The sequence below is a fragment of the Neolamprologus multifasciatus genome, chromosome 18 (genome assembly GCF_963576455.1).
Source record: "Neolamprologus multifasciatus chromosome 18, fNeoMul1.2, whole genome shotgun sequence".
Taxonomy (NCBI): domain Eukaryota; kingdom Metazoa; phylum Chordata; class Actinopteri; order Cichliformes; family Cichlidae; genus Neolamprologus; species Neolamprologus multifasciatus.
The window spans coordinates 19,213,807-19,237,153 of NC_140456.1; the positions used below are offsets into that span (position 1 = coordinate 19,213,807).

The window sequence follows — 23,347 nt, forward strand, 5'->3', positions numbered from 1 at the left end:
TTACTTAGTGGTTAGCAGCAACTTGAGGTTGAAGATTCTGAATAGTTTCACTGCCAACTGTTGAATAATCAGACGTCCATAAAGAGAAAGTGAGCATGACTCACTACTCAGTGCGCTTTAGACTACAAGCCACATTTACCTCGTCACACATACAGTGCTTTTTTTCTATACAACTCGAGAGCTTCATATCCCTTACATGCAGGGTAAGACTTGCCAGTGAACCTAACATGCATGTATTTGGACTGTGTTTGATCTGCGACATGCATGCACACGTGCTTTGTTTTCAAGGCTGCTGAACTCAAACTCGGATGCTAAACTAAAATGTCAAACAGTAAATACAGTGCATGCAGCGTTTAAGAAATAATGCATGTTTGTGGGTTTACTCACAGGTCTGGCTTTGCCCCTCATGTCCTCTTCCTCTTGATGCATCTTGCTGTACGACAGGCTCTCGTTAGAGGAGCCTATGTCAAGAAAGTGGTCGTTGCTGTGCAGACTACCATAGCCACTGGACCCACTGTTATGAACAGGCTGGTTACAAAAAAAACAAGACAAAAGAAAAAGATTAAACAGGAACAAATGAAGAGATTATTTCCAGGGACAGAGAGGACATTGCACCTGCAATAACAGTAACTGTTAATCTCCTTCTGTGATGGCATCAGCCACACAGGGGTAAATTAGTCAATTTTTTACTTTATTAGTTTGCTTTGCAGTTTTCTTCATTAATCATTTGGTTAAACCTAACACTGGTATTATGAGGCGCACACATAGTAACATTGTGTGGTTTTTCTAATTCTATGTTTTCTAATATCTATGTTTTGTTATATTAATTATGCTTCTCTTTGTTTGAGTTACCTGGGTTTGGCCAGTGGCTGTTTCCTGTCTGGGCAAAAGGGTGGCTGAGGACTCTGGGAACAAAATACCTGCTCAGCAGGACCAACCATGGGCTTACCAGGAGCAGGGGTGTTTTAGGTTTAGTTAGGCTATTCTGTGCTTAGTTAATATTAGTGTGTTTTTTGTTTCCCCCCCATTGTGTTCAAATGGTTTGGCCAAATCATTATAAAAGCTACCCTCATGTGTGTTTGTAATTAGGTCAGTTTGTGAGTTAAGTTGTGTCTCACTTTGTTTTGTTTAAGTTTCTGGAAATTACTTTTCATAGAGTTATATTTAGTTGACCTCTTTTATGGGCCTGCTAAGTATGTTTTTGAATTTTGTTAATTTTGGACTTTTCGAGGGTTAAAATAAAGAAAACCCTTTTTGAGGACACTTTTTTGCCTGTGTCCTCTTTGCTTTGGCTGCTTGGTCCCTCACACCTTCCCTTGATCAATCCTTAGTCTGTGTAGGGTCTTGCTATTTCTTCCACCTTCCAACTGATTTTTTTTCCTTTCAGCTTATAAAATTTATATTAATTTTGTTTTTTCCCCTCACCTGTAGCAGGAGCCGATGGATCTGCTCAGTAATCTCCTGGACGTCAGAGTCCATGGTCTTCACCTCTCTGACGCCTGAGACTGGGCCCATAAAAATGTCTTCATTCACGGGGCCCCTGGTAAACAAGCACATCTTACGTGAAGCACCTTTGTCATCCAACTAAGAACTTGTTTCTATAATGTCACATATGCCGTGGTCAAATATTAATCTACTATTGATTTAAATGTATGTATCAACTTGTTTAGGTAATAAATACTTACATGCGGACTTTGTGTCTCCCAATAACAAAGGAGACCTTGCGGCTCCAAGGATTGACAAAACTGGACCAGCTGGTGTCTAAGATGATGTACTCTCCATTTCTTGCACAGAACCTGATGGACGAGTGGTCAAACGGTTGGCCTGCGCACTGGAGGACTGCAGAGGAAAAACAAACAGATTGAGACAGGCGCTGATTTCCCCTGCTTACACTGGATGTTGACGTTTCTTCTGTCAATTTTGTGTGGGCTCACTCTTTCTGTGAATAGCCAGCATGATCGGGCGGTCACTGGGATGCAGGTGGCAGAGGACTGGGGTGCCAATCAGGTCCTGTGGGAGGTACCCAAGAAGAGGTACTGCCCTGAAACAAAGTGCAGTGTTAGCAGCCAACAGCACCAAATGTTTGCACCTTTTTCAGAGATCATTTAGTTTAAATTCAGCAGTAAAAGCATTCTTGGCTTACCTCTCATCCACATCCTGGAACACACAGCTTGGAGAGTGAGTGGTGGTGAAGATGCGCTTGTCTGTTGGAATTCTGGGTGCTTAAGGATTAAAAAAAAATGCAGGTTCAGTTCACTTTAATTTATATAGCACCAAAACACAACGACAGTCTTCTTAACACACTTTTTAAAATTATCATGATGAAGACCTTACGGTGTCCGAGAGAAAACCCCAACAATCTTCAAGAAAAAGGGAAGTTTTAAGTCTAATTTTAAAATTAGAGAGGGTGTTAGTCTTCTAAATGCTGGCTGGGAGTCAGTTCCACCAGACAGCAGTCTGAAAGCTGAAGGCTCGGCCTCCCATTCTACTTTCAGAAACTGTAGGAACCACAAGTAAGCCTGCAGTTTGATAGCAAAGTGCTCCATTAGGATATTATTGTACTAATAGGGCTTTTAAGATATGACTCTGTCTGATATCTCAAGACCTTTTATAGGAGGAGAAGAAATTTAAATTCAGCTCTGGATTTAATAGGGAGCCAGTGAAGAGAAGCCAAATTAGGAGAAACATAATCTTGCCTTCTAGCGCCTGTTTGTCAATATTCTTACCATCATAGCCAGAGTGGACCCTCTCAGCCAGAAGGAGGCAGCAGAACTGGTCTTCAGTGTGCACTGTGTCCTGGACCTTCATCAGGTAAGGCGTCATGCGGAATGGATAGTACTGCAGGTCACCCTCACACTCCTTACCACCGCTGGATATTAGGCAGAAGAGGTAAAGTGAGCCAAACAAAGATGAGACTGGCCTACATGAGTCAAGTATGCACAAATACCCTCTAGTCCAGCGGTCCCCAAGCCCCGGGCCTCGGACCGGTACCGGTCCGTGAGTCGTTTGGTACCGGGCCGCGAGAGTTGAGGCTCAGGTGTGAAACGTATGGTTTTCAGGGTTATTTTGTTATCGTTTTTATTGTTAACTTGGTTTTCCTGGGTTTTTTCACGTGTGTTATGAATAAATCTAATTTTTTCGGTACCGGTACTAGTTTTATTTTGTTGTATTTATCCGCGACACCTTAAAGGCCGGTCCGTGAAAATATTGTCGGGCATAAACCGGTCCATGGTGCAAAAAAGGTTGAGGACCGCTGTTGTAATCTAATCGCTTTTGGATTTTAGAATCTGAACACATGGGGGCGCTCTGTGGTCATTTTCCACCCATCTCTCTATACAGTAAATAGGAGTGAATGTCTGTGTGCACAACTTTAAATAGCTGTTCTGTTTAAGGTTTTAGACCTCTGATGTGACCCATAAATCAGACCAATACCCAAATATACAGTTAAATAAAAGAATTCTTTAAAATAAAAGATTTAAAGAATGCTATAGAAGTCTGTGGAACATCCTAACAAATGCTACGTGTGTTGTTAATATGTAAATGGTCTTTAACGCTGGCCTGGAAAAAGCAGCTGTTTACAGGTTTTTATGCATATGATGTCACAAACTCATTGAAAAAGCATCTAGCCTGGAATGAAAGTATGAATATGAACTAAGAGCAGGTACGAGCAGCAGATGGCCCGACACTGCATTTGACCCAGCACCCACCCACCTGATACGACAGAAAAAGGACTTCTCCTGTATGCAGTCAGGCGGGGACGACTCTGAAATGGGAAGAGAAACGTTTTAATTCAAAAGCAACACGATCCGGCCAAATGGTGGTGAGAGTCTGGTCTCCTGTAGGTGTCCAACGGTTGATTAATTCCATCAATAAACATCATTTGGAAGCCCAGCCCTGCACTTACTTTAAATGAATTTAAACATACATGGTACACCAGCCAAAATAATTTCAGGCCTAATTGGGAGAAAGAGTAAATGATTTATGGAGTATATTTAGTCTTATTGAGCACTTTGTGTTACAAGTACCATATTTACCACCACCCTTCTGAGCTATTCCCCACACACAGGGCTCATCTGGGATTTAAATGCAGGACCTCTAAAAGGGTCTTTGTCTGTAAACAAGATTTAAGGCACCACACTGACTGGTGAAGCTGGCCATTATCAGTTACGCAGAGTCTCTCTGGGAAAATTAAATGAAGGGTATTCATTATCCGATTTCAAACTGTGTCTTGGCCATTTGCACGTTTTGTTCTTTTGTGGACTTTTAAAAGCTTCCCCATTTGGCAACCCATTATAATTTCCAGATTATGCTTTAACGACTGAGACAGCTCGATCTGTTCCATATAGCTGAGTGAAAAGGGGTAAACATCAGCGGTTTTAAATGGATAACTTGAATCCGGTGAACATAAACTGAATAATGTACCTCTAAGCCTCTTCATTATAGACTCTCAGATGTTTTTCCATTTCTGTGAAGTCTTTATATAGTTCTGGTACTTGTAATGGATGGTCTGACATCATCCTCTTATTACTTGTATTGTATTTATTATTATTGTAGTTGTATTTAACTTAAACGCTCAAAAGCTAAGCCCTCTTGGATAAACCCATATTTGTACTTATTTGGCTTTTCTTTTCCTATACTGTAACTGTTCTTGAAAATATTGTATTGGAAATCTGTCCTTATATTAAAGTAGAAATCCCTTCTGGTGGTCCATAAGAACAATTACTTCAGAGATCTGTGTCGTCACCATACCTGCTCCAGTGCACATGCTCCAGGAGGGCAGGCGATAAGGCGTCGTGAAGCTGTAAAAGACGCTGACATCCTGCGGTGTAAGAAACTCCACAAACTTGGTGTTTCTGAACACATCTCTCTTACAGTTGAGGATGGAGGCAGCCTGGTCAGAAATGTAGACTATCCTTCCAGTGATAAGAGACACGGCAACTGCAAACATATCCTGTTGAAGACATGAAATTGTGGTTTGAGGAAAAAAATAATAATTACAAGACTTTTTCTTTGCGTCTTTGTTATTGTTTATATTATTGCACAAAACAGTTTTAAAAGCTACTTCAAGATCTTACATTGTTTTTGAGAGTGTACTCAGAGGTGATGCTATCGATCTCCTCTATTGTGTATGAAGACACATCCAGGCCTGGAGGCTGACTGTCATTGATCATCAGGAGCTGGTAATACTCCTCATTGGCTGAAAGAAGAAATATACACAGAACATTTTTGTCAGAATATGCTCAAAATATAAGCACAGAGTAGATGAAAACTAGCAAAACTAACAAAATAGTATCCACATAAGACTACCAAGACAGAGCTGTAATAGTCTGTAATCCTAAATCTCAGCACTATGCTGAAATGCGTCACAAGTAAACATCTGCCCACCCATTAACATCTGCAAGCATTTCAGCAGGAATGAGGTGAGCATTTACAGATCATTACCTGGAAACTGCCTACATAAACATTCCCTCCTGCTCAAAGTTATGCCTTTATTTCTTTTTGGCTTTGGCTTTGAGCAAAGCTGTAAATTGCACAGAAGACATTCTTGTGGCAGAAATAGGAGTCAAAAGCAAACGTTTACACAAGAATGTTAAGTGTTTCAATAAAAAAAAGTAGCTACTAAGAAGGAGGAACAGACCACAGAAACAAGAGAAACTCAAACTGACGCTTTTAGACAGTACACACCTTCCACCTGTTTCACACAGCGAAGTGCATACTTCAGGGTGTTCAGCGTGGTCGACTTGTTATTGTGTCTCTTGTCAGCAGGCAGGTGACGCTTCAGCTCTTTCAGAGTTTTAATCACCTCCTTCTGCGTCTTGGCTTTGGCAGACTCCTCGCTACTGCAAGTTGCACACATACACGCACAGCGGCGAGTCAGACAAGGAAAACAGTCCCTCAGAAAGCGATTAAATAACAGGCACAATAGCTGGTTGTGTTATTCTGTAAGGTGTTCTTGTGGCCCAAAGAGTGAGAATGTCCTGTGAAGTGACAAGAAGCTTCTTCGATTATACAGCAACAGGTGGTGCATTTACCTGCAGCCGCTGGTTGAAGGGTTGTCCTGCTCAGAGCTCAGCAGGCTGAAGGCGTTTGAACTGCTCGGTGGAGATGGACTATGGGAGTTCGAACTGTGTGGGAAAAGAGGACAGGAACAGTTTAGTTTAACACTGCAAATGAAAGTCGACATCATCTTTATTATTAGAGTGCTGGTGTATATGCTTTGCGTGCAAGGTAATAGGTTAAAGTGATCTTTTTGTACTGTAAAGGTGGGCCAAACCAACTCATAATTAAATAATTAAACAACAGGAAACTAATTGTAAAAGAGGTGACTTTCTGTGCATATGTTTTATATTTTATATGCACTTCTTGTCAGGGCTCTGTGGGCGGGCAGGTGGAGATGTGGATCCAAGTGCAGGACTCGGAGATGGAAATGTAACTGAAAACCACAGCTTTATTGCTGGCATCAAACAAAACATAAAGTGACCACTGAGACCAAAAACACACAGGTATACCGCAAGGGTACGACGCGACACTGAGCACAGGAAAACACAGGGCTAATATACACAGGGTGGTAATCAGGGAATGGGCAACAGGAGGGAGACACAGCTGGGAGAGATTGGACTAACGAGACAGGGGAGCAGTAGAACTGAACACACGAGACACAGACCTTCACAATAAAACAGGAAACAAGAAACCACTAAACAAAGACGCAGACAGAGAGGCAGGGGTTCTGGGTCAAACCCAGAACCGTGACACTTCTAGAGTGATTACATCACCTAAAAGAATACTGGATATCTAATAATAAAAGAATAAGTACTCTATATTCAAGACTCGCAGCATGGGGTGCAAGTTACCTAACATAATGACATGTAACTCTTATAATAGAGGAACAAGTATACTCAAACTCACAACAGGGTTTTTATAATTGAGCTAAAGAAAGCTGCTGTTTTCTGCCTTTGTGAATCAGTGATCGGTGTCCCAGCAGCGGCTTCAAAATAGCTGGGTTACAAAGGAAGCTCTCTTCAACTGTAAGTATAGTTAAGGTTAGTTTTCCCTCTGTGGTGACCTTACATAAATCTGCAGTGGGAGTGCAGCAAAGGGCTTTGGGTCTTTACATTTCTATATGTATTTTAGTCATTGTTCATGTGGCATCCAACTTTGAACTAAAAAATATTTTACTCCTGTAGTATATTAGATCAATCTGTCTCATTTGGTTAGGCCAGTTTGTTAAATGCTATTTCTGATTAGAGTTCTGTTTTGTTGACCTTTTAATGGGCCCATTTATTTCTTAAAGAGAGTCTGTTTGAATTATTAGGTATTTTTTGTATTATTTGTGTCTGATTTTTTTACTCATGGTTTCCTTGGTGATGAATTTTCTGTTAGCTCTTGAGTTTCTATTGTGACTTTGTTATTCCTGCCTCAGCATGAGTTCATGTGTTTAGTAGTTATCCTTTGGGTTCATTCCCATTTTACTTCCCACCTTATCTCATTGTCTTGATTTCATTCAGCTGTGTCTTGTTGCCCTCCTGTTTCCACTTCCCTGATTACCTCGTTATGCATAAATAGTCATGCCTTCCTCTCAGTCTCTGGCTCAACATCTGTTATGCTTCTCAGTGTGCGGTCCCGTGCATAATTCTGTGATTACTCTGGATAAAACTGTGCTTTTTTTCCCCCCTCGGTCCGTCTTCTGTATCTTGTGTTAGAGCCCTAATTCTGCACAACCTGATGTCAACTGATGCATCTATACTGTACATGTATGACCCAAGGTGTTAACCTACAAGCTTAACACTACACTAATACAATAAAATCAACAGCGCTCGAGGACACTGACTCACTATCACACAGCTTACTGTATATAACAAGCTTACCTGGCTAAGAATAGAAATCACCTTTACAAATAGCCTCTCCAAGCACAGGTGAGTCTCTAATTCTGCTAAATATAGACTCCAGCACCCACAGCTGGTATTAGATTGGACAGCTTGAGCATGTATTAGTGTGTGAGACTTAGAAAGTGTTTTTGAAAGCAGGCTAGATTGCAAAGGAGCACTTACTAAGTCTGTGTGCCACTCTCTGAGCACCGCAGTACATAGTTCATTTTAGTTTCCACATGGATGTTGGCAGTAATTAGAACCTGAGCTGTGTCACAATTTTATTATTATTCTGAGTTAGCTTCAGAGTGCGCTCCACGAAGGACTCAAAGGTATCAAATATTTCCAATGAAAAAAGCGGTCTCTTAATTGGGCTGGGTAATATTGGAATTTCAGTCAGTGCTCAAATTTCCATGTCAATGTAAAAAAGTGAAGCTAATTTTGTGCAAAAAGTACTCAAGTACAAGTATCTCAAAGGTGTAGTCAGTTATTTTCCAGTGACACAATATTTGAAATAGACAGCATTGTTGTAAATACTTTACCTAATAACATCTTATTCTTTAGACCCTTGGTGGGTTTTTTGTTTTTTTACTACGACATGCTGACATGCACCTATTACACTTTGATGCTGCATATATGCATTTTTTTAAAAACCCTTTTTTTCTGAATGACCTATATATGTGTGCCAGCTGGTATTGGTCTGTCACAGATTAACTGGTATCACACCACAGTGCAGGCAGCAAGTAATCAGTCAATCCTACTATATTTTTATAGTACCTCCAAAGCAGGTTAGTGCAGTTCAAAGTACTTCACAGAAGACTGATGTGGAAATTAAGGCTGGACCAGGAGTAATAAAACCTCACAAATATGATGCAATAATAAATTTAAGAGTAAGCTACCAAAAAGTTCATCTCACCATCATTTTCCCATTTGACTATAACTCTATTAGTATATTATATGCATTAATACATACAAACACAGTATTGTTAATGGTAGGGAATGAAAAAGGAAAATATATAATGTAAATATTTAGTATTTCACCACACTAGTATCTTCAAAAGCACCAGTATGTTTCTGTGCAATTTACAGACACCAGGACACCAAGCTGTACCAAAGAAAAGGATATCAAAAGGCAGCAAAAAGTAAAATAAATGTATTCATTGATACTTTTTTGACCAATCTGATTTAAAGATAAGAGCACCTGTTCTGTTGCAACACTACAAAGTCAGAACATAAACAAAGCAGCTAGTCCACTGCACGTATTAGCCAATAAGCTTGTCTAAAGACTATTAACAGCTGTCTGAGAAACTAACTCACCTGAGCTACAACTCAGCAAGCTACTATGAATAACCTCCTTACCTGACTAAGAATAGAAAACATCTTTACAAACAGCCTCTCCAAACACAAGTAGGAGTCTAATCCTATCAAATATAGCCTTCAGTACTCAGAGATACAACAGCTGGTTTTAGACTGTACAGACTGACCATGTATTTGCGTTGAGCAGCCTAATTCACATTGTGGTAGTAAGTCTGTAGGTCGTTTAAACTAGTTACAATAAGAGCGTGCTCAAAGAGGCTAGTTTGCAGCAGGGACACAAGGTGACAATCAGGGCAATGCCATCCTGTTTAATTAGGAACTGCACAATGACTGTGTGGTTTTCTTATGTTTCACAGACATGAATAAGGCCAGCGTAAGTGGGCCTAAAAGCAGGTTTTAAAATGAACAGTTCTTTACATGAATGAATATAAGTGGAAAACACCCCCAGTTTGGGCTTTCTGGGCCAAACTGAGCCAATCTTGTTTAAGGTTCAGAGTATTAATGGAAAAAGAAGTCACATTTCTGCAGCAGGTGATAAAACAGATGCATTTTTTCCACTCTCTTCCAGAGTTTGTTTAAAATTTAACATAATGGTCCAAAACCACAGAACTGTATTTTCTACCATGTACATACTGGCAAAAGTTAATTCAGATGAAATGTCAATTTTTAATCATTTCACCCTTTTATTTCCCCCTGAGTAGTTGCTGAATAACTAGCAGCCAAACTATTTAAATCTGGCCACCATTAAATTAATTTGTTTTAACAGGTCAAAGTCACAAACATAATCAAGTTTAGTGATTACAGATTAGGCAGCTGCAAAGAAGCAACTCACATGTTCTACTAGGTAAACTAACTGCTTGCCAACTCAGTCCTGTGGCTTGGAGGAGATCAAAATAATGGCTTCAGTTACCGATCGGAAAGGGCAGCAAGGTAAAGTGATGAAAATATTACAAGTGTGGTGTCCACTTTAATGGATGATCATTTTTCTTTAGGTGGGCCTTTGCTGGGATGCAATGGTAAACACCATGTACTCTTAGTAACAGGTTGTAGTGGGTGGTGTTACCTCATACAGACTTATTTAAAACTACTACTTTCTGTACAGGCTTTGTTCTCCCTACCTTTTATGAGGTTTTCTTCCAGGTGCTCTGACTTCCTCCCACAGGCTAAACATTTTAGGCTAATTTGTGATTGTAAATTGGCTGTAGGTGTGAAAGTGAGCATGTGTGATTGTCTGGATCTCTGTGTTAGACCAGTCTCATCTCACTCAAAATGATCTGGGACAGGCTCCAGATGAACACGCAGTGAGAGGGAGAGACAGAGCAAACAGTATCCTGGCAAAGGCAGAGAGGAAGAAAGGGACAGAGAGCAAGAGAGGAGAAAGCAACCCAGAGGAAGCAGAGATCGTAACTTGGAGTATGGATCATTAAATTCCACAATTAACCTAAACTTCAACATGTTTATTATTAATTAGTTTTTGGGAGTGAGTTGATGCCCACTGCCCATGGATACAAAGAGACTGATATTAGTTTTCCTACAAACACTGGGGCATATTGGCATTTGTGTGCTAGTTTAGCTCACTGGGTAGAGCAGATGACCTATATTCTGTAAGGCTAACGCAGAGACCTCGGGTTGAATCTGCTATTTGCGGTGTCTTTTCTGGCTCTTTCTTCCAGCTTTTCTGTCCTTTCTCCACTGTCATATCTCAAAAAAGGCTAAAAAGTTCAAGATAAATATGTATAAACTGTCAAATATCAGTGGTGCACTGCACTGTATCAGCGACCAAGCTATGAGATACTGACTCACCTGAACTATAACTCGGCAAGCTGCTATGAATAACCTCATCACTTGGCTAAGAACAGAAAACATATTATTTACAAAGAGTCTGTCCAAACACGATTAGAGTCCAATTCTGTCAAACACTGCCTTCAGAAATGCAACAGCTGGTTTTAGACTGTACAGAGTGACCATGCATTAGTGTCGACGTGCTGATTCACAATGTGGCTCTAACTCTGAGTTATTTCAATTAGTTAAAAAAAAAGAGGCTCAAAGAGACTTTAATTTTTACACTGTGCACCAGAGACAGGAGGGGATGATCAGGGCGAGGCGGTCTTGTTTAAACTGCAGAGTGACAAATTTTTATGCGTGTTTGAGAGACATAAATGACCCAGGGAAGCCATAACACAGGTAAGTTTACACTGCAGTGCGCTTAAAATCAGTGGCTCATTCTCTACGACGACTATAAAGCTATATGAACTATATGAATAGTGAGAAAAGACAACAAGAAATGTGAATTAAAATTTTGATTTTCTTTTTTAGGGAGTTGATTAAAATAGCAGTGTACAAGTGATATCCAATTCTGGCACTACATGGTAATTATTTCTACAGAGGAGTGTGCAGACGTGACGCACGTACTCCTACACAGAGAGTGATTGTAGGGATGCAATTTTCTATTCGGAGCCTTTTGTCAAACAGTTATTCATTCACTGATAGCTGTGCAGATTCTTTATATAGTTAAACTATTTAGTCCAAAGAAATATATTTTAGAGCCATTTCTGACTGACTTCCTCTTTGGAGTACTGATGGAAAGTAAATATCTTTACAAACTGAGATTTTTAACCTTTTTATGTCTAAAATCCTGCATACATACATGGAAACACCTGTCCACACTAAGCGATAAATACTTATAAAATATATCTTTCATATTGGTGCATTTTGATACATGTCCTACACATTTGATGCACTGTGATCTAGAGTTGTTAAAGACTAAAACGTGAACCCGTTTCTTACTTTGGACTTTCCCCCCCCTTCAAATCTGCGTGCTGGCTTATCTCTGTATGTCTGGCAGATATAAATCTCGACAGAAATGTTAAAAGCTGAAGAACTGGTGGCAGTCACCCACGATCGCTAAAATGTGGGGCTGTTAACTGAGTTACATCAGCCGACAAAGATTTACTTTTTCTCAGAAGACGTTTTGACTTGTCGCAGGAGAAAAAGGACAGGTGACATAACAGTGGCTCTTCTGGATTCGGCTGTACGAATAATTGATATTATTTTTCACACCTATGCTTTTAAAGGTCAAATGTCTGCTCCTACTATAACACATATAACACTATTACTTGAAGTACATTCTCCTCCTTGCTTCACTCTCGAGCGTCACAGGTGGATAAAGTGGGATATTAAAGGGGAAAATTGAAGGATACTCCTGCAGGTCTCACAGCATGAAACAGACCAGTGATGGACCTGAGCCTGGAGCTACAGGCTCAAAGAGAGTATAGTGTGTATTTATTCATTAACTGCTTTTACTTTTGTCCCCTTTTTATTAATTTTTAGCATGCTTCAGTGTATTAGAAGCATGATTTGACTTGAGTTCTTACTCTTTACACAAAATATGGGGTGAAATACCAGCCACTTAAGTAGGTGCACATGATAACCTGCCTGTTCGTGCAAATATCTAGCCAATCACCAGTTCAAAGCTTTAGACATGCAGACATGGTCAAGATAACCTGCAGAGGTTCAAAGCAAACATCACAAAGTGGAAAAAAGGTGTTGTAAGTGACTTTAAATGTGGCATGATTGTTAGTTAGGCTGGTCTGAGTATTACAGAAACTGCTGATCAGCTGGGATTTTTCCACATAATCATTTCTAGAGTTTACAGATAATGGTCAAAAAAAGAGAAAATAACCAGTGAGCAGCAGATCTCTGAGTGAAAATTGTTGCTTGATGTCAGAGGACTGCTTCAGCTGATAGGAAGGGAATTATAACTCAAATAAGCACTCATTAAAACCAAGGTATGAAGCCGAATGAATGCACAACACGCTGAACTTTGAAGCAGATTGGTTACAGCAGCAGGTGGCACTCCTGTCAGCTAAGAATGAGAAACTGAGACTCAAATTTGCACGAGGTCACCAAAATTGAACAGAAGGAAAACGACGCCCGGTCTGACAAGTCTCCATTTCTGCTGAGACATTCAGATGATTGGGCCATAATTTGGAGTAAACAAGTGAAACATGAAAGCATGGATCCATCCTGCCTTGTATCAGCGAATCAGGCTGCTGATGGTAAAACATTGTGGGGAATATTTCCTTGGTACACTTTTGGCTGCTTAGCATCAACTGAGTATCATTTAAATACCACAGCCAACCTGAATACACAAAGCTGAAATCATCTCACACTGGTTTCTTGAACATAACAATAAGTTCACTGTACTCAAACGACGTCCACAATCACCAGATCTTAGTGCGATAGAGCACCTTTGGTAAGTTGGTATCCATATCATGCATGTGAGGCTGACAACTCTGCAGCAAATGTGTGATGCCGCCGTGTCACTAAGGACCAAAATGTCCAACCCCCTTTTGTCACTTAAATTTTGCTATTTAAATGAGGAAGGTCAATGAGAAGGGGAGTGTATTAAAGAGCAACAGATGCAGGTAGCAAGGTACTAAACACAGAGAAAGACGGAGTATTTTTAGATGCTGAGGAAAAAAAACTAGCAAAAAACTGGTACAAAAGGTTAAAAGTTCAAATGAAGAGAGCGGCGTGAGTGAGAAGAGAGAGGAAAAAAAGTAATAGCATTTTTTGAGGGAGGGAGCTATTGCGTGCGAGGCGCATATGGACAGGAAGAGGAGCGGTTTTTAAACAAATAAAAAAAAAAAACTCCATAGTGAAAAGATCATGTGAGGTAAGCCAGTCAAGGCTGAAAGTGAGGCAGTATAACGTCAATGCCTTCCACTTGGCCGGCGCCACCCAGTAAACAAAGACAAACATTTTGTTGCCATAGAAATGTAAAGGAGCTGGCGAGCATGACACAACCCATCTGCTATAAAGAGACAGCCAGCATCCAGTTTCCTACTGGAAGGAATGGTCATTTTTATTTTTTCCACTGCTGTAGTCATGTCTTGGGCAGGCTGCACTGCGTCTGAACATTTTTTAAATCATGATGAAGTCACGTCTGCACGTTTGTGGAGAGGCAGGGGATTTTTTATTTTTTTTTATATACTTTAGTCATTTAAAGTTTCCTTTGAGAAATGCCGTAACCAACAACTCTTCAGATACTAAGGCTGTGATGTGACTGAACATTAAGTTAAACTATAAGGTGTGCCGTGGACAGTAAGCAAACATTAACTCTAACTCAGAGAAAAGTGAACATTAGAACACATCTGTAAACATAAATCCAGAAAAACACACAGCATGCTACCCTTTAAATTCTCGTGAGGATCATCTTTAAACATAAAGCTGAAACCACCTCACAATTCATGAAAATAGCCTTTATAATTTACCAGGGCTACATTAAACACTAACCACACAGCATCACAGTACAAGTGTTTGCATTTCAACCTGTTTACTCCAGAACGAACAGAAGCATGGAGCACATGGACGTATCTTGCCAAAACATGTTTTTTGTGTGTCCTACATAGAAATCAGCTCATGTTTATCATGTTGGATTCTTTTATAAAAAGTGCAAAAAACAGACATGACTCACTGTATGACTCACTTGTATGCAATGTGAGCTGGCAATGAAATCTACTTTAGGGAGTGAGAACATGTTTGCGGTGACACTAAATAATGTCAAATTAATCCTTATTTGGCAAAAGTCCCAACGTAACATTTTATGACAAACAGGATGTGTACAATTACATTTCAATTGGGCTTCTGGGGCCAAGAGCACGACAGCCATCACTGAAGCCTTGGTTCACTCGCTCATCTACATGCATTAGTCAATGGGGACGGATGCATCAGCTGCTGATAACTGTGACATGTTAATGGTTAATTGTTATGCTGATTGTTGTCACTCATTAGCAAAGGGCAAACGTAACTACGAGGGTAAAAGGAAAGAGCATAAACAACCCAGCACAGTTTTTCCCATGAGGAAAACTGGTGTTATCTTCAGATTGGCATTTTTGGAATTTTCTTTTTTATCCAATGGGGTCTTGAAAAAACATTTATCAGCTGCTGCGGTAATTTGTAAGCACAGACACAGACTGCTGTGATCATTCTTTTTGTTGAACTACCTGCAGATTCCTGAGATAGCAACCTTGGGTCTTGACCCCATTTATTATCTCCTACTGCTGGCTTGTCAGACCAGCCAAAGACTTGTCAAAGACGCAGTACTTTGGCTGATTGTGTGTATGTGCTACTATGCAAACACGAAGAGCAACCCTCATAATGGTTTTATCAGTCCCACAACCACCACTGACCTCTTATTGCTCTCAGAGGATTCAAGCAGTGCCGAGTCCTTGCTGTTGCCGGTGGAGCTTCCCATCGACTCGTGGCCGTTGCTGTCGTTTCCATGACTTTCATTGCCGTGGCTTTCATTGCCGTGTGATTCGGTCCCACTCCCGCTCGATCCGCTACTCTTCATCTCCACATCCTCCTCGGGTAGTGACCGAGAGCGAGCGTTCTTGCGATGGTTGTCTGGTGAAGTGGGAGGGTCCTGACCGCTGCTGTCGCTGCCCTCAGAAGGGAGGCCTAGGTCAGGCCTACCTTGGCTGAAGGCACCCATACGGTGCAGCTGTGCCATGGAGCTGCACCCTGGGTCCCCCCTTGGGATAGAATTGCATGAAGTGGACGCTCTGCAACCCGAGGCTCCATCCTGATCTTCCAAACCTGGGAAGCAGTAGGGCTTGGAGTCTGAATCTTCTGACATCAGGAGATCTACACAGGCCTTGTTCCAGGTTAGTTTACTAGATGATTAAAAAAAAAACCAATCACCCCATTTTTACAAGGGTGATAGCCAAGGGAAATAAAGAAGAAGTGGACTGATCTGCGGAGAGAAAGAGAGTATGCATGTTAGTAATGAAGTAAAACTTGTCCATTCCACATTTTATGACTGCATTATATGTAAATAAATGGGTAATATATGATGGAATGAAGTGATAGTGGAAAAAAAAAACCCTGAGTCAACTAAGTTTTGATGTGTTAATACCAACAGAAATTGAAGTCAATAGATGCCTGGGTGAAGTAAGGTCAGTCAAACACATGCTTGGTCAAGATTACTCCAAACCTTAGTCAAAACATAAAGAACCCACCAGCATTTCATTTGCAGACAACAACAACATATTTTTAAAAGTCTTTGAGACACAAATCAATGCTGCGTCCATCCTTCAAAAAGCTGTCTCGTCTTTGTCTGGTGTGAAATCAGAGCACATTGTGCTCTTTGACCCCTGACCTGTGTAGAGCCCTGCAGATTCTTCTCTGATGTACTGTAAAAATATCTCTGTGGTACAGACAGCGTGGCCTTTAAGAACAGCAGGTCTGTCCCATGTGAGCCCTCCAACCCTTTCAAAGGATCTTTCATTCTGGGACACATGAAACACCAGACAAGCTGAATGCCATCATAGACTGCTGGCCTACAGTGAAGGGGCTTTGGCCTGTTTTCTGTGGTTTTTTGACAAACTGTGCAAAACCACTGCTCTGTTAAATAATGATGCAGTACAAAAGCCAGATTCCCAAATGCTGGTGGTTGGAATTACTTCTGGTTACAGTAAGTGACGCAGAGCTCGGTGAGAACATCAACAGTGTTGTGTTTGGAGTAAACAAGAAAAGGCCATGGCAATGGCTATGATCAGAAGAAGTGGCTAAAAGTTTTTTCCCTCAATAGGCCGTTTCTGGAAATTGATTTATCAGCAGCGAAACTCTTTCTAAAGGGCAGCACTTTGAATCACAGCTAAAGACTGGAAATTTACAAGACAATTTGCACAGTCAAATCAGTCAGGTGAGAACCTTTGTGAGAGTCACGTGTACGACATGTGCAAGACCAAATGGTAAAAAAGGCAGATTAAAAAGGGAGTATGTGCTGCTTCACTCTATAATGATACAGAATTAAACTAATTACGCACAGTGATGCAGTGTAACCCATGGTTTGTATGATTGCTTTGGTGTGCAAGTACTTTTCACTAAACTAAGTTCAAATATTGCTTTTGTTTTTTTCTTTTAGTCAAAGAAAGATGAATGTTCCCAAAACATATATTCAAACTTGAGATTTACAGTCATTCAAATAAAATCTTATCAGTCACTCAGTTCTGTTTCTGGGCAGCATGTTGAAGTTAAAGCCACACTGTGCCCGTGTTTAACCTCTAGTCTTGGATGCCTTCCAGGAATAATCTCCCTCGTCACTAGAATGCCTTTCCCCAGCCGTGCAATGGAAAATGTCTATATTCTCCTCAGCCTGAAGACACACGGCAGCTCTATGCCCTCCTTAAGTCAATAAGCCCGGAAGCAGAAGTGGATTTAGCCTCACAGAGTTAGCTTTTCAACGTCAAGCCCATAGAAGTGCAACGACTTTTACGTAGGCAGGTGTTTGGATGTCACTAATGTTTGTTGTCTATTGATCTGGTAATGACCTGTTTGAAAGGTGTGTGTGTGTGTACAGTATGTGACAAAAAAGTTGCTGGCTTGACAAAAATGTGTTTTTCATGTTGTTTCTGAAGGGTTTTTAAAACTGTAGATTTGTCCTACTTTCTACTCACGTTGCACCTGATCGATAAGTTCGACCATCATCTGTTTGTCTTTTACTTAAAATAGAACACAGGTCAAATTAGACAGAATGACTGACAAGAATTGAGCAAGCGCAGAGGGATTTGATACTTTTCTTATAGCACGATACAACTAAAAACACAAGGACCACACAAGCAACACGACTCAGTTTCTCAAATTCACACAAAAATATTATTAAAGTTACAAAAAAAAAGAAAAGAAAACAGAAAAATCTGGCTCATTGAGCAGTTTAGAGTTCAAAGCGAAGGTTGCAACACTGACCTCTTACTAAACTTTTATTTCATGTGTGCACGTGATCGTCTGCAAATCAGACTGGCCAATCGATTGCGCAACATCACACAGTCATCCTTACTTTGTCAAGGATACTGAGGTATTTGCATTAATAATGAGCAGATCTGTTGGCCTTTTCAAATAGCAGAAAGCAGTTGGCAGTCAGCAGCCTGCATATCCCTGACATGCTGTGAAGTAGGCATATTCTCTCTGTGAACTGGGTCAACGTACAGCCGAATAATAGGGACAATTAAGGGACAAGTGAGCAACTTGTGTTGTAGTTTTTAGACTGCTTGGCAAGCTTAACTGGAGCAGTGAGTTTGGCAATGACTTGTCATCGCTGCAAAGTGAGATGAGCTTCGTGGCTATTTTTCAGTCTTTCCTTTCACACAAAAAGTCCATCATGATGCACAGCGGACATTATAAATGAGAGATTTTGTTAAACCCAACATAGTGTACATACTGAACATTCTTCACTGACCGCTGACCGGTTCGTTTTAGTTAAATGGATGAGGGTTTTTGGCAGGCGCTGCTGCAGAAGCAAAAAATGCAAAAGCAAGTCTGGTCCAAAGTTGAAGAGCTGACTGGCAATGTTTCTAACATTCACAAAGTCCAGGAGTTCGCACTGGTTGCCAACTACCTACCAGACATTGACCTCATGACCGCACTGTCATGCCAGTTGGCTCAATACCAGCAGACAGTCGGTTGAGAAAGATACTAAGAGAGACGGTAATCAAACACGAGCAGGATCAGATACTTAGAAAGGCTAAGAGAGAGAAAGTTCATCCATCCTCAAAAATATTCTCCTTGGACTAGATGGACTGCTTTAACTGTCTGTTCTTCACTTTGTTAGGTATTCAACTGCTCCTTAATGCAAATATCTAATCAGCCAATAACATAAGAGAAGCTCGATGCATACCGGCGTGTCGACATCGTCAAGACAACCTGCTGAAGTTCAAACCGAGCATCAGAATTGGGGAGCAAAGGTGATTTAAGTGACTTTGTGCATAACACATTGTTGGTGCCAGACTGACTGCTCAAGGATTTGCAGATAGCGGTCCAAAACCAGACGGAGTTTCCAATGAGCTGCAGTTATCTGGGTGAAAATACCTTGCTGATGCCAAAGCTCAGAGGGGAATGGCCAGACTGCTTTGAGCTGGTAGGAAGGCAACAGTAACTCAAATAACAACTTGTTACAACCAAAGTATACAAAAGAGCAGTCATGAAGTCAATGGGCTACAGCCGCAGAAGAGCACACTGAACACCACTCCTGTCATCTACGAGCAGAAACTGAGGTGGTGGTGTAAAGAATGTGAAAGCATTTTTGTTTTTGTTTGCTTTTTGGATCTAGGCCCCCATAAAATACACTCCATCAAATTCTTATTTGGATGGAAGGCTAAGAATGTGAACAGAGACCTGTCACATGTCTGAAAGTAGGCTACATAGTAGATGATGGTCCAGCAATGACAATCCAAGCTACTCTGGCAACACTGAGAAGTTTATGTAATTTATTGCTCAGAACCACTACACTATTTTGTTTATGGAAGCTGAGGACTTACTCAAAATAGATCCCCCTCTCTAATTTTTATTTGCGTAAAAGACAATTAACAAGAAAGAGTCAATAAACCCATGCAATAAAAGTCATTAACGGTGGTTCATTTTCAGCACTTACTCTTGGCACACCACCTCTTAATTGTTTCTCAAAAAAGCCCATGGATGACCGATTCTTCTCTGTAGTCAAGGTTACCCGAGGCCACTTCAGCATCTTTGATTGTTCCTTTTTTCCTGTCATTAACTGGGTCTTTTCCATCCAGTTGAGCTGCCGAGGAAGCAGAGGAGAGAACGAAATGGATTTCCTGTTGCCCAGTAAGAAACTAATCATCATTTTTAACTGGGTAAGCTCGCAGGGACCTTGACTCATACTCGTCCCTCACATGACATTTGTGCAGGGTTATCTTTTGGTTATCTTTCACCAGCTTTGCATAATCAATACACACAGGCAGTGATACTATTAAGCGTGAGTTACGATGCAGTTCTTGTCAAAGGAAGCGGTCAGGAAGCCTTTATATCCTCCACTGAGGTAAGCAGAAGAGGTAACAGGTGACAAACAAGGTAAGATCAGAAACATAACGCAATTACAGCCTCTATATTAGCAAATCTTCGCCAACACTTTCAATCCATTTAATGCGATCAGATGGTCGTTTTTCCGGGAACACAATGGTCACTTGGCCTTTCTGAATCTTCAAGTCCCATTTAGAGCTTAAAACATCAAAACTAAGGTTGTAATTAAGGTGGCAAATTAAGATTTGATTACATGTGCTCAGCCCCCTGAATCTATTCATCTCTCTAGTCGTCACCGCAGTTTTCCTAGACGGCTGGAAAAACAGACTGTCTGCAACATATTTCCAGATAACCTTGGTCCTTCTTAGAGTTTTTTTTCTGTTTTGTTGCTGGTCTTATTCAGAGTTACCAGAAATATTCAAACCTCCTGCTGCTGACTTAAAAAAAACCCAACAGACTCATTGTTTAAAAAGTCAAAACTCTTCCATCCTGAGATCCTAACAATAAGACTTAATAAGATCCACTATGTTAGGTACAAATGTCACCGTACTGGTAATACACTGTGAGTACCAGCTGACTTCCAGATGTTTTAACTGCTACCTATACAGGAACCTGAGATTATATCATAATAACTCTCACCAAAAAAACCAAACCATATTACCCATTCCTTACTGCATATCACATGCTAGACTTGAAATTGAATATGAAAAAGTCCATAAGATCAAAAATGCTCTAGCTTTACAAACAGCTCCATATCAAGCTGTAATTTTATTTCATAACATTCATTGATACTCTGTGCCGCCTGCTCACTATGTTCCCCTTCATGTGATTTTTATGTAATTCATCTTTTCTAGGGGAAATAACCAGCACCAGATTACACAACTGTGCCAAATGAAAGACGTTCTAAGGATTTATTCATAATTAATCTTTACACACCACAACTGCATAATTAATATGTTTATTACACTTTAATTGGACTCAAAACAACTCTTATAACCGCGCAGAAGTAGCTGCAGATTTTTGTGCATCGTGTAGAAAGAGTCCGTTACATTTCCATTATTATCACACAGGCAGCGTTTCTCAAAGCGTTTCTGGCACTCTTCCCCCCTCATGATGTATGAGAACCTCAGATTCATGGGGTTGCCCTTGAAACAATGATGCAATAATGACTTTAGAAGCTTAATATAAAAAATAAACACCACTTCAAGATATTTGTCCAATGATTTGTTTTTGTAGGCAAAGTTCTTACACCATCATTTGTGTTACCACAAAATTTAACTGCATGTTTAAATTAGCAGATGGAGGCAGAAAAGCCTCAGTTCTAAACTACCTATAAGTACTAAAACATCAGAGGCTAAAGGGTTTAGTCTCAAGGAGTCTGAAGTCTTATGGATTTAATGTGGGGGTTTCCACCAGTGTGTGCATGGTGTATCTTGCACACTTTAATATGATGGTATGTTTTTTACTTTAACGTCTCAGTTCAAACATGCATGCAAAAAGTGCAAAACAATGACTTGTATGCACCATGACTCCACTCACGTGCAGACATGACTGCAGTCCCTCTTTGGGATTATTTCATAATTCCCTGACCTACATCTGTCCTTGATGACAGCTCAAAAACTTGCGGTAAATAAGACTCGCAGTGCGCGCGCACACACCTGCAGAGACCACCTAAGACTTTCTTTGCTGTAGACCACCAGAGTCCAAGCAGAAAATTCCAACTATTTTCAGCACGGTTGCATCAAACTGCTGCACGTTTGCTTTGGCACCTTTCCCTTAGACTGTCCTACGGCACTGTATGCTTTAAGATGTTTTTAACTATTTATCATAACAATAAACTCTGAGTGAAATATGGTTAAAAAAAAGAGAAAGAAATCTGCAAATTCATCTCCTACTCCACTGCGATTGTGGGCAGGGAGTGCCATGCCAAGGCAACCGTTCTTATTGCAACAGTAAGACAAAAATGCATAAATGAGATCTCCACTGAGCCCTATTTGCGTCACTCATCTTTCTCCTCCCTCCTCAGTCACAAAGGGTAAGGTGAATACACCCAAATTAAGCCTCCCACACAGACACTTCTTCCATTAATTAAGATCCACATTTGCATGCCGCATTTTGACTTGTCTTTATCCTCTTTTAGCAAAATTAAAAATCAGCATTTACTTTGTTTTCTCTCCAGTTTCCCTTGTAAGGACTTCTGCTGCTGCTGCTGCTGTTGAAGATGAATGAATGCTTTTATATAAGGATTGTCTCACGGTAGCAAATACCAGCAGCCTGACTCAGCCTATTCAAAAAAAGCGTGGCGCACAGCCCAGAGGTTTTCTAATGGGAACTGCGTGTGAACTTCTGCCATGTGCTGCTGCAGTAGCCTCTTTATGTAAGTCGTCAGGAGTTTTCATGTGTCAGTGACACTACAAACAGTGCGCCATATGCGACTCTGCCATCGCTGCCCAATGCATCTCCGCCGCTGTGAAATACCTGCCAGATTAAACCCTTATGTTAAAGGTCCTCTGAGCGCAGACCACCGGTATTTCACCTTTAAGTGCGGCGAGTTTCGTTCCGCTCCCGCTGTTACATGGGCACAGCTGGTGTCCCGTTGGAGTCTCCTGACCCCCACGGCAACACACAGTTATGCAACTTTCACCTCCCGCGATCCCACAGCAGAGCCTTTTAACACATTCAGAGCACAACTGGATAAAAGTGGAGTCGCCTTCACCCCTACACGTTCTAGACAACCCGGAGAAGCGCCGCAGGGTCTTACGCACCAAAGAAAGAAAGAAAAGAGAAACTCCCACCAACCTGACAGAAGGCTGATCGTCTTAAGCTTCGGGTGTCTCCGGGTGAAATAAAGGCTGGCCTCTGGTGTAGTTCTGCGGTTGGATCCGTACTGCGATGATTAGCGGGTCCCGACAGCCCTGCGTTCGTCTCTCAGCGATGCCCTCTACCCCGTCCTGATTCCCACTCACACCGGGACTCTGCCCTGGATCTCCAGCGCTGGCAGTGACCTCATTTCGATAGCCATCCTCCAGCTCCTTCGCTCATTGGCCCACGAACCTGTCGGTCTCTACGTCACGGCGCTCGCATCGAATCCGCGCCAGCCGCCCCCGCACGGGCGGGGGCTCCAACCGCCGCTCCGCACTGTGATTGGTCCCCCCTTATGCCACTCCTTTTATATAAGTGTGTCACCGTTTTCACGTGGAAACCCACGGCTACTGCCGGCGTGTGAGAAGCGAGAGCAAATCACTACGACGCAGCTGCGGGTGAATGAAGCAGTTGCGATGGTTGGCTCACAGCGGCTCAGAGCGGCCGACTGTTATCTAAACGGTTATACAAGTCTGCGT

General features: G+C 41.2%; 1 protein-coding gene and 1 long non-coding RNA gene across 6 annotated transcripts in view; both read right to left on the reverse strand.

Annotated features, from left to right (window-relative positions):
- The window catches only part of per2 (period circadian clock 2), a 32,927-nt gene extending 9,921 nt beyond the window's left edge, over positions 1–23,006 (reverse strand). For 4 of the 5 annotated variants that reach the window (XM_085139481.1, XM_085139480.1, XM_085139479.1 and 1 more), the window contains exons 1-13: positions 22,806–23,005; positions 15,377–15,942; positions 6,033–6,125; positions 5,686–5,840; positions 5,076–5,197; positions 4,750–4,951; positions 3,712–3,763; positions 2,727–2,869; positions 2,144–2,222; positions 1,935–2,041; positions 1,686–1,839; positions 1,426–1,540; positions 388–528 (exon numbers count right to left, since the gene is read on the reverse strand). In XM_085139481.1, the coding sequence (XP_084995607.1) occupies positions 388–528; positions 1,426–1,540; positions 1,686–1,839; positions 1,935–2,041; positions 2,144–2,222; positions 2,727–2,869; positions 3,712–3,763; positions 4,750–4,951; positions 5,076–5,197; positions 5,686–5,840; positions 6,033–6,125; positions 15,377–15,825 (1,812 nt within the window). In that variant the 5' untranslated portion in view covers positions 15,826–15,942; positions 22,806–23,005. Of the gene's footprint in view, positions 1–387; positions 529–1,425; positions 1,541–1,685; positions 1,840–1,934; positions 2,042–2,143; positions 2,223–2,726; positions 2,870–3,711; positions 3,764–4,749; positions 4,952–5,075; positions 5,198–5,685; positions 5,841–6,032; positions 6,126–15,376; positions 15,943–22,805 lie in introns of all 5 variants that reach the window. The other variant, XM_085139478.1, reaches the window with a different exon arrangement.
- Positions 7,465–15,370, reverse strand: LOC146497752 (uncharacterized). The gene is made up of 2 exons (XR_014870495.1): positions 13,670–15,370; positions 7,465–13,620 (listed from the first exon to the last, which is right to left on the reverse strand). It is a non-coding gene; the product is annotated as an uncharacterized LOC146497752 (long non-coding RNA).
- Positions 23,007–23,347: the final 341 nt, after the last annotated feature.